Consider the following 11,139-nt stretch of genomic DNA (forward strand, 5'->3'; position numbering starts at 1 on the left):
ATGAGGGGTTCATACCATGTTTAGGTCTGTGCCTGGCTTCTGGATCTGGATTTAGAGCCAGCTTGGACATGCAATTAAATAAACAAGATAAGGTGGGTAAGTGGAATTCACACATTTTACCAGGCCAAGCACTACAGCTGGAAGGAGTAAACAAGCTTTTGAGTGTCCTGACCCTCCTTCAGGTATGTGTATCTATATATAGGTCTGTCTATATATACACATTTATATATAAACGTGTGTGTATATATGTGCTGATAAATAGCTTGAAATTGCAGTTGTTGATGTGCGATCATTTCTGTTCACACCACAGTGTGGCAGGTGTCACCCGGGATGGATACAGCCCCTCCAGTGTGTGCCCCTGCCTGTGCCCCTGACTTTCAGCTTCCTCCCAGGGCAATGGTCACCTTGTGGCATGCCACCACTTTGCCTCCTTCCTGCTGAACCTGATCCCTGGGTACAGCCTGGCTGCAGAGTGTTTTCTGGGTATTGAGGGCGGGGGAGGGGGGGGGGGAGCCAGGTTTACAGTAGAAGTAAGGGCATGTGAGTGCTGAGTTTGGGTACATGCTGGGCAGGGCGAGTTTGCCCAGTCTTGGCTTTTGTAGAGATGGGTTCAGGAGATGGCAGGGAGCCTTAAGCAGCCTCAAGAGCCGGAAAAAGAGGAGTGTGCTTGGTGCTGTGCTAGGGTGATGGATAGGCTGTCGCCACAGGGTCTTCTCCTGTGCGTGGTGTTGTGTGGCAGTTGTCTTTGTAATCTGAAAGAAATACGGCTGCTGGTGTTGGCAGGGCAGTGGGCACGTGTCGGGGTTACCAGGCTGGCGGTGGGAAGCCAAGGGGCTGTGATCCTCCCTGTCTGGGAATGATGAGGGAAAGGTGGGATATTGTGAGCAGACAAGGCTCAGTGCTTCCCTGAATGCTTTCAGGTGTTGTCAGGGGGAGCTTTGGTTGTGGCAGTGCTGACAGCCCCCCACGAACCCCAAAGGGCTGCTCTCGGAGAAGCCACCACATGGGGGTTTTTGCACTCGGGGTGCTGCCTGCAGCCCCAAATCTGCTCCCCTTGCCCAGGGCTGGGGCTGAGCTGTGCAGCTGCCGCCTGTCATCCCCTGCACCCCCTGCACAGGGGGGTGCAACCCAATCCCTTCTCGGTCCCGGGGGCTCCACCGAGCCCCGCTGCCCGGGCGCTGTGCAGCCGCTGACACGGTATTTCTCGGCGGTAACCCGAGGCTCCGGCGCCTCCGTCTCGGCGGGACGGACAACTTAATTCCCCAGATTTATGCGCCCCCCGAGCCTCAGCATCTGCCGTGGGGGAGGGAGGGCCGGGGGGGGTGTCTCGGCGCGGCTGGGGCCGGACACAGGTGCGGGGCCGCCGCCCGCTTATAAATACCGCGTCCGCGGCGAGGGGCGTCCCGGTCCTCCCCGTGCCTAGTCCCCGACACCGGGGCTCGGCGGCGGAGCGGGATGCTGCGCGGAGCCCTCCCTCCCACCGGCAGCATGAGCCCGTCCTTCCTCTTCCTTTTCCTCCTCCTCCTCCTCCTCCTCCTCGACCTGCCCGCCTGCGCCCGGCGGGAGCGGGTACCCGGTGGGGCTCAGCTGGGCGCCCCCGCCCCTTCATCATTTTCCTCTTCCTCCTGCTCCTCTTCCTCAGCGACAGCTGCGGCGGGTCAGAGCCGCTTCCCGCGGAGCCGCCCCGGGCGGCGGCGCGGCCGGTTGTATTGCCGGGTGGGCATCGGCTTCCACCTCCAGCTACACCCCGATGGGCGGGTGGACGGCGCCCACGACGCAAGCCCGCTCAGTGAGTGCACTGCTGGGGAACACCGGCCGGGGGGTGCGGGGTTGGGGAACATCGGGGAACTCTGGGGCTACAGCATCTTCATCCCTGAGGTGTTTCCTCTGGGGAGATGGAGCCCCTAGGTCCTTGCTACCCTTGCCTAGAGTGAGCTGCAGCCCGGGCTGCACTCCAAATTCACCTGGGAAAGGGGAGCTTGGGATGCTGGCTGTCCTGGGAGGCTGGGGCTGGGGTGGTGTATCCTGCAGACTCAAGTGGGATGCTGCCCCCGGGAGTAAAGTGGGCTATGCAGTCCTTTCTTTGGGGATTACACCCGCTGGGGTTCATCTGCATTGAGGAAGCAAATCCATGGGGATTGGTGTGAAGGTGCGAGGTCTGTACTCCTACCATAGCACCTCACTGGGGTATAGTGGGGGAGGATGCTGCACTGGGCCCTCCATTGCCCCCCTCCCCTTTCCAGTCTTTTCCCACATGTAACTTTCCTATCCTTCCCTCTGCATTCTCATTCTTCCAGCACAGTGATAGGATATATTTAGTTTAAAAATAGGACTGAGGCTGACGCTTCTCTGAGAGAAAGCTGTGCTAACTCATGGCTTATCCTTTGGGTTGGGGTTGCTGAGGGAATAAAATGGCAGGTGGGGATGAAAAATCACTTAAAAAGCCTGAGGGCTTGGGCCTGAGGTGACCCTGGCAGCACACGTGGCTCCGGCTGTCAGGCACAGTCAGGGAGCAATGGCCGCATCTTGCCAGGACCAAATAATTCAGGCTCTAGTCTGTGCCATGGCCCCATGATGGGGTGCTGGGAGGCCAGAAATCCTGCTGGGAATTTTGAGGAGTGCTGTTGATGGTAGCTGGAAGAGGGTTAGGGGATGTGTTTGAAACTGGGGGCATCCCCACTGGGGCTGTTTTGGAAGACGAGCTTGGAGGGGCTGCCTCCACCCTGTTCTACAGAGAGTGACGTGCGTAGCCTTGGACACCACAGCTGTCTTGCAGGGTCTTGGGTTACGTGAAGTTCCTTCCTCTTTAACCTGAAATTTTCTCCCTGGGAAGGTGAGAGTGGCATCACCTCTGCACTTTGGAGCATGTGCCAGTATCAGGGGTAGCTGTGTTGGGGTCTTGCACCAAGGAACCATCCCCCATAGGGAGGAAATTGGCTTTTGGCAGGGAAACCCCACCTTTGTCCCTGTGGGGCTTGACCCAAATATGTCTCCCTGCCCCCACAAAGGCCATCAGGTTTTGGGGTGCCTTTGAGGACAGAAAACGTGCCGCACTGAGGCATGTGGGGTGAGGAGGGGTGGCTCAGCAGCGCCCCCCCAAGTGTCCCCCAGGCCTTTGGTGGCAGGAGCTGCGCTTCCTCCTTAAAATAAACATGGGAAGTGGTGATCTGATCCCCCAGCCTCAGGGATTTAAGGCAGCTTCATGTTTGCTCTTGGCATGTTAATCAGCGTGGCCCTTCACTGGGGCTGGGTGAGATACTTTCCTGGGCCACTGAGACCCCCCTCCCAAGGGTAGCAACACTTTTTTTTCCCAGGGTGGGAATGGCACATTGGGAATGTGTGGCTTATGTGGCTGGTCGGAGTGTTGGGGGGATGCCTGAGCCCTGCTGCTACTCCTTCTCTGCCTGCAGGATACCACGCTGTGTGGGGAAGGGAAATATTTGGTGCTGTTTCTGAACAGGAGGCTTCAACAGGAGGTTAAAGCTCTGATGTAAGATGAGTTAAAGGTCATGCCAGCCAGGGACCAGAGCCCATTCCCGCTTGGAAAATACCCCATTGAGGGGAATACAGCTTCTTTTCTTGTGGCTGGGCTGTGTGGCACCCCACTGCCCAGGTTCTGCTGTGAGGAGGGGCCTATGAAACCATTATTGGTACTTTTAGCCCCAGATAGGGTGTATGACACTGTGATTTCCAGAGTCTGGTATGCATGGGAGGAGGACAGGCAAGGCTGATCTCAGCAGGAAGGGAATTTTCCCAACCTTGAGAGAGATTTCCCCAGGAGTGAAATTCTGCCACAGCAGAGTCATAATTAGGCCTCTAAAAGGCAGTTTTTTAAAACTAAGCATAACCAAACCACCACCCTGTAGCCATCCCGCAGTGGATGCAGGTCTATGGGGCAGAAGGATAGAGTAGGAGTGCTGTGTGGAGCCAGGCAGTGAAGAGCAGGGTCGTATGGAGAGGAAACGCAAACCTATGAGCCTGAGTATTTTTTACTTTTTTTTTTTTCTCTCTCTTTGTCACACTGATGTGAAAAGAACTGTGATTTATTTTGGGATTTCTGTCATCCTAGGTATTTTGGAAATATTTGCTGTGTCTCAGGGGATTGTAGGAATACGAGGAGTTTTCAGCAACAAATTTTTAGCGATGTCAAAAAAAGGAAAACTCCATGCAAGTGTAAGTAAACCCCCTGCTTCTCAGTATCTGTTGTTTATTAAAGGCCTTGGGACACCTCCACGTGCACGCTGTGATCCTGGTGTGCCGAGCCCCTTTGGCATTTAGCCTGACTGGCGTTTGCATCTAACCAAGGGAAGTACTTTTTCCTTTCCTACAGTTGGGTATTTGCATCAAAAGGACTTGTTCTTTGAGCGTTGCTGGGATATTTTTAGCACCTTCTGCAGCAGATCATGCAGATGGCTTCAGCCAAATGTCTCCCGGTGAGCGACACAAGAGGCACCAGGAGCCTGCCTGTGCCCACTAGTGGGAAAGCGGCTGTGACACTGGAGTTTGATCTGGGTTCTCCCATGGGGAAAAACATCCCCAGGATTTCAGGCAGGTGAGATCCAGCCCTTGCGGAAGAACTGCAGACAAAGTAGAGAATTTCCATTGACTCTTGTTTCTGCTGGCTGTTTTCCTGAGGGTTGGAATTTTCTGCAGTTTTAATTGTGCTTTTTCCATGCTGCTTCTGTTGAACCAGTCCTGTATATTGATTTCACTTTTTTCAAATTCAAGATGCTGTTGCCTAATTTTTTCCTGTTAGTTCCTGAGACCATTCAAACAAATGAAAGTGACGACTGTGCTGACATGAAAGTCATCACCCTTTAAAGGTGTATGTGTAAATGCAACACCCAAAGAAAGGCGTTTTTAAGGCAGCATCTCTGAAAACCTGTCACCCAAGTTTATTCCCAGCCTGGAAGAGGGAAAAGCCAATTGCCTGCCCTGTGGCTATAAGCCAAGCCTCCTGGTCGTGAAGTGGATGTGAGTTATGTGATGTGCTTATGCTGCTTGAGCCTGCAGCTTGCCTTCATGTGAGATTTATGAACTTGCCTCTTTCTCCCTTGAGTCTTATTGGAGTGTTGCTCCTGAAACCTAACGATGCTTAAAGGGTGAACATGTGGTTGCTTATTTTAGGAAGAAAAGTAGGACCAGGAATGGCATCTAGGGGAAAGGGGGAATGGTGAAGGAAAGCATGAGGGAAGGAGACAGGGTAGGAAACAGGTAGAACAGGTGGGGAGCAGTGGAAAGGTGAAGGATGGAGAGGAGAGGGAAGTGGACAGAGAGTGATCCCTGGACCCTCCAGAACCTTCCCTCCCTTGTGGCTTACAATAGTCCCCTTATTTGAGCTGAAGCCTTGATTTATGCCCTGGCACAGTCAGAAATCAAATAAAATCTTGTCAGTGTATGGTTAATTATCAGCAAACAAAGGGCAAAGCCAGAGAGGGACATAAATTAGGTGGGTCAGGGCGGGGGCAAGGACACACGATGCCCTGCTAGGATGAAAGCCACAAATTTGTAGAAACTTGACCCAAATGTCTAAAGATTGCTGGGCTAAATAACACCAATAATGCTAACCCAGCATCTGTTCTTTCCTGCTTTGACAGGATAAAGTTGTTTCATGGCCTAATGAGTTCTGAGCAGTACAAAGTGTGTCCTGTGCCCGTCACTCAGGGCAGTGCTTTGATATGGGAGTCATGCCAGTGACTTTGTGCTGAACTGCAGATAAAAGTCATTCCTGCAGGAAATCAGGCTCTCAGGGCCCGGCTTTATCCCAGCTTCACATTTTATGGCAGCTCTTCCTCCCTCTTTCTCCGTCCTCCCTCTTTCTCCGTCCTCCCTCAGAAAATGACAGTAATCTCAGCAATTATCAGTTACATGCACAGATGGTTTTTTCCTCATTTATAGATCCTCAGTTTCCTGTTTGTATTTTTTTGGCATGGGATGGGCAGGAGGGGGTTTGGTGTCAGTCTTGTCACGAACCCCAGAGGACAGATTTGCCCGCTGGGGTCTCAGGTAATTCTACCTTCTCAGGAGCTGTTCTGAGTTGATGGAATGCTTTGGCCCTCTCTGGGGCTAATTGCTGTTGAATTGGATTTTGAAATTGACTTGACTTCAGGATTGCTCTTCATGATTGTTTCTGGAGCTGCCGCAGAACAAATCCAATGGGCAGCCAGTACACTGGGGAAAATGCCTTTTCCTCAGTGGAAATGGTGTGGCTGGTGAGCTGGGATTCGCGGAAACCTGTCAGAGTGATGGTGAAGGAGCAGCTGATGAGCTTCAAGGTGGTCATGAGTTTGCAAGGTGGTTTGCTGTCTGGCACCCCTCTGTGCCCAGGTCTATGGGATCCCCACACCTTTGGAAAGGGATGCTACTCCAGCTCTTAGGGAGCAGTTCATTAAATGCATGGAATGGTTTGGGTTGGAAAGGACCTTAAGATCATCCAGTTCCAACCCCTTGCCATGGACAGGGATGCTTCACACTAGACCATGTCACCCAAGGCTCTGTCCAACCTGGCCTTGAACACCACCAGGAATGGAGCATTTACCATGTTTTGGGCAAACTGTTCCAGTGCCTCACCACCCCCACAGTAAAGAACTTTTTGCTTTATATCTAACCTCAGCTTACCCTGTTTCTGTTTAAACTCATTCCCTCTTGCCCTATCATTACAGTCCCTGTTGAAGAAGTTTTCCCAAACCACTTTAAGCAGGAACTTTTCCTGTGATGCTGTGGCTCGGGAGCTGGGCAGCCTTCTTACTGCCATCTCCCTTTTGCAGGGAGGCTTTGCCCCAGACATGCTGGGCCAGACTGGGAACACCAGTTTGGCTTTCCCATGAGCAGATCAGCAGTGAGCTTACCCATCTGTACAGGGATATGGATGAGCAGGGTCACAAACATCTTACCCTACACACAGCAGCATTTGCAAAGCCCACTGGAACCCATTTTGGTATCAGATTCTAGGCTGTGGGCACGGGGCAGGGTGGCCAGCTTCATCTCCTGCACCAAAAAAGCCTGGTCTTGCCATTTCTCACTGTTCAAAGGGCTTGCTTCAGGCCTTTTGCACTGAGCACCCTTTCATTGATACTTTAGTCAATCCTAAAACCTCCCTGTGCAAGGGATGACACAGGGGTGTCTCTCTTGAGCACCACAGCATGCGCTGGGACATCAAAGCCAACAAGGGGTCAGCAAAACCTCACCTCAGGAGGGTGAACAGTCCTGCATGGGTGATACAGCAGCAAGGATAACAGACAGGTAAAGCATTGGGGTGAAAGTCATCAGGGTGAGGTTTCTTTCATAGAAAGAGCAAAAGGAGACTTAATTCAAAGTGCTATGAAGAAAAAAACCCACATGGCAGGCTGGGGACTCTGCTACTTGCATTGTAGGATTATGATTCTACAATTTTCTGGTTAAATTAGGCATTTAAAAATGATCTGAGCTAGTTGGGCTGTCTGCATGGTTATAGAGCACTGTTTAGGGGTTGTCTTGTCCATTGTTGAGTGTTTCAAAGCTCGAGAGCTCATTATCCCTTTCCCATCAGTAGTTTCAAAGCGTGGCTTTGCAGTCAGGCTGTGGTGTCCAGGGATGGAGGAGCTGTCAGGGCAACAGCTACCATGCCCACAATTGGCTTCAAGCATAACAAAGGATGTCAGAGGGGTTGCTGGATCCTGCAGCCAGGTGTTCCAGGTCTGTGGGTACATACCTGGGGTGTTAGGGCTCTATTTGTGTATTTCTGCATGCCTTTTGATGGGTTTAGTTGTGTTTTTTTGTTATAATTCCTCCCCTTTGACAAGCACAAGGGTGGAATTCAGCCTGTTGTCTTGGGCAATGGGATATCTTTCCGCCTGGTTGTCCAGCAGCCAGTGCAGCTACCCAATTTAAGAGGCAGCACTACTGGGCTGCAAGTGATTCCTTGAGGTTATCAGGGGACAAAACAGCCCGAGTTCATTTCAGATGAAGAAGGAAAAAGAAAATCGAATACAATCAAAGCCCTGTTCAGTAAAGCAGTGGCAATCTGCATGCAAATTGCATTTCTAGACTGTTAGTTATGATCCAGTGACCAAACGAGGGGTGTGAGGGTTGGAATGGAGGTGAAGCTGGGGCTCAATCCTTGGGTCCTCGAGGGTACTGCAGCACCAGGGGTCTGGAGCCACATCCTCCCTGTGTTGAGTAGGGCAGGAGGAGAGCTGGGGCAGGAGGGAAGAGTGCTGCTAGGGCAGGACAAGCCTGTTTTTTCCAAGAAAGTCCAAAGCTGGGTGGTGAGCAGCTATCAGAAGTATCTGTGTTGGGGGGTTTCCAAATTGTTGGGTGCCCAGTGGACTTGGAGTGGGTTTCCCAAGTGCCCCATGTTGGTGCTTTCAACACAAAGTCCCCCAAAGGGGCCTGTTTTGGGGAAGACCGAAACATCCAGCAAATGTTGCGGGGCAGGGGACGGGTCTGACCATCCTTTTGCTAATAGCGCCCTGGCTCTGTCCTGCAGGCCCGGTTCACAGTGGACTGCCAGTTTCGGGAGCGCTTCCAGGAGAACAGCTACAACACGTACGCCTCAGCTGTGCACCGCAGCCCGCACTCGGGGCGACAGTGGTATGTGGCCCTCAACAAGCGGGGCAAAGCCAAGCGTGGCTGCAGCCCCCGTGCCCGGCCCCAGCATGTCTCCACACACTTCCTACCCCGCTTCTGGCAGCCCCAGCTCCCTGAGCTCGCCTTCACCGTCACCCTCCCTGAGAAAAAGCTCCCGCCACCGAAACCAAAGGTTGCCCCATCCCCACCTCGGAAAAACCCTGGACCCATCAAGTACCGGCTGAAGTTCCGCTTTGGATAATGTACCATAGTGGGGATGTGGCACAGGAGACACCCAGTGCCTGGGTGCATTTTGGGGTGGCCCCTTGGGAGACCTGCGTCCCCCTTCCCTGGATGAATGTGGCAATGCTCCATGTAGCCATGTTGGGCTCAGGGTCTTCTCTTCACCCTACAAAGTGGACGGCATTCTCAGAGGCATGAGCTGGGGTGATGGAACTTGGACTTTCCAAAGAATATTCCTGCAGTGAATGGAAAATGCTTGGTGGACACTGGGTTAGTTTTCTGGTGGTGAAAGGAGCAGAAAGGTACCTCTACAGCGAACATGTTTTCTTACCTTATTTTCATTAATGACTCTCTTGACAATCATTTTCACATAAGAGACATATTCAGAGCCAACCTGTTAAGTGCTTTTTTCTTTTCCTTTTTGGTTTCATTTTTTTTTTTTTTGGCATCTCTTTTTGCTGCACTTTTTTCCTCCAACCTCAGACGCCAAATACCCAGGTTTGCCCCTTCCCCTTCACCTACAAACAAGCTTCTCCTATCCACAACAAGATGAAGCCCAACAAATGGATTCCGCTTATCTGTGGTGTAAGGGGGGCTTAAAACTCTTTGATGGCAATAATGTATGTATATATGCTATTTTTTGTTAAGAGTTGCAGGCTTGGGGAGGGTGGCTGTTTGCAGCCCTGCTCCTGGTTGTCTTTCCTGTTATCCCCTGGACCTCTGGGGGAGTGAGTCTCTTCCTGTCCATCAAAGGATGGCATCGACATCTGTGTTTAAAATACCTCTGCCCTGGCCCTGTGGCATTCCTGCTTACGTGGTGAGGGGACCACCCTCTGCGTCCCTGCTCCCTGAGGATCCTTTGCCCCCTGCCTTGGTACTCCCTGCTTTCTTCCAACAGTTATCACTGCTGATTTCTTTTATCATTCACAAGACACTGCCAGAGCAGGGAGAAAGGGTTTTATTTCATAGCAAGGGTGGTGATGTAGCAATAAATGCCGTTACAGCCACTTGTACATTAAGAAGTGGGGTTTTTTTCCCACCCAGGCTGCCCTGTGGTTCTGTGGAATTGTTTCTTCATTGTGTTACCTGTGGAGTAATCGTGCATTTGAAGGTTTTAAATCAGTGTTGTATACATACGGAAAATGGTAGCACTGAACCTCACTAGTTAAGCCTTAAGAAGAGCCCAGGTGGGCTTGCAATGGCAAAACCCTTCCCAGCATGAGCCCTGTGAGTGTGGAGCAGCAATAATAAGGGCAGGCAGCACTGCTGAGCCTTTCCAAATCTGATTGTGGCGCAAATGGTTATTGTCCGTTGTCTTTCTGGGCAGCCTCTGGTTGAACACATCCGCTTCAAGTAGTTGCAAATGGCAGGGCATGGGTCTCTGTGCAAGAGTATTTTGCAACTGCATGGGCAGGGATGCCTCACACTAGACCATGTTACCCAAGGCTCTGTCCAGCCTGGCCTTGAACACTGCTTGGAATGGAGTCTTTAACCACTTCTTTGGGCAGCCTGTGCCAGTGCCTCACCACCCTCACAGTAAAGAACTTCTTCCTTGCATCTAACCCGAACTTCCCCTTTTTTCAGTTTAAACCTATTCTCCCTTGCCCTATCGCCACAGTCCCTGATGAAAAGACCCTCTCCAGCACCTTTGGAGAGGCTAGAGGCCCCCTTCAGATACCGGAAGGCTGTTGTGAGGTCTCCAAACAGCTTCTCTTCTCCAGGCTGAACAGCCCCAACTTTCTCAGTCTGTCTGTATGGGATGTATAATGAATGATAACACAGGATGTACAAAGTTAACCATCCTAGCAGCATGATGCCCCCAAGCACTTTGTCAGCAAGGCTAAAAATGGCACAAAGTGTACTGACACCCAAACTTCAGCTTTTTTTTCCACTCCTATTTGCTCACTGAGTCATCGTGTCCTGCAGTCTTTGTGGATAGAACATGTCCAAAATGTTGATCAGCAGAGTACCACACAGGGAGAGATGCGGTGCTGCTGGACAAAGCACAACATTGGTGAGTGTTGGAACAAATGTGAGGTCTCCTGGGCTACCACCGCTGCACTGGTGGCACGTCTCCCCTGGGCATAACTCCCAACTGAAGTAACACCTCCTGGGGAAGACATTGGTTTAAAGGTTTGGTGTGTCATGCTTTGGTTTGTAGGATTTTTCTTCCTCTATCTTATCTGACTTAGTGCTGGGGAGAAAAGGTTGAGAAAGAAACAAAGGAAGGGAGTTCCCAAATTCCAAACAACTGCTGCCTTCAAAGGAGGTGCAAATTCACATGGAGCAGAGAAATGGACTGAAGGGAGTGTGGTAGAGTGTGCTGCGCTTCTGGATGAGCCTCACTCA

General features: G+C 51.6%; 1 protein-coding gene across 1 annotated transcript; it reads left to right on the forward strand.

The window, feature by feature from the left end:
• The first annotated feature begins 1,428 nt into the window (after positions 1 to 1,428).
• Positions 1,429 to 10,076, forward strand: FGF5 (fibroblast growth factor 5). The gene is made up of 3 exons (XM_065665173.1): positions 1,429 to 1,789; positions 4,070 to 4,173; positions 8,468 to 10,076. The coding sequence occupies exons 1-3, from the start codon at positions 1,456 to 1,458 to the stop codon at positions 8,807 to 8,809; spliced, it is 780 nt and encodes a 259-aa protein (XP_065521245.1). The 5' UTR covers positions 1,429 to 1,455; the 3' UTR covers positions 8,810 to 10,076.
• The last annotated feature ends 1,063 nt before the right edge of the window (positions 10,077 to 11,139 follow it).

The sequence above is a fragment of the Lathamus discolor genome, chromosome 1 (genome assembly GCF_037157495.1).
Source record: "Lathamus discolor isolate bLatDis1 chromosome 1, bLatDis1.hap1, whole genome shotgun sequence".
NCBI classification, from domain to species: Eukaryota; Metazoa; Chordata; class Aves; order Psittaciformes; family Psittacidae; genus Lathamus; species Lathamus discolor.

Bases quoted from the DNA above. Each gene is read 5' to 3' on its own strand.
- FGF5 (XM_065665173.1), top strand. From the start codon at position 1,456: ATGCTGCGCGGAGCCCTCCCTCCCACCGGCAGCATGAGCCCGTCCTTC. The intron at 1,790-4,069 runs GTGAGTGCACTG...CTGTCATCCTAG, and splicing joins CCACGACGCAAGCCCGCTCA to GTATTTTGGAAATATTTGCT. The intron at 4,174-8,467 runs GTAAGTAAACCC...TCTGTCCTGCAG, and splicing joins AAGGAAAACTCCATGCAAGT to GCCCGGTTCACAGTGGACTG.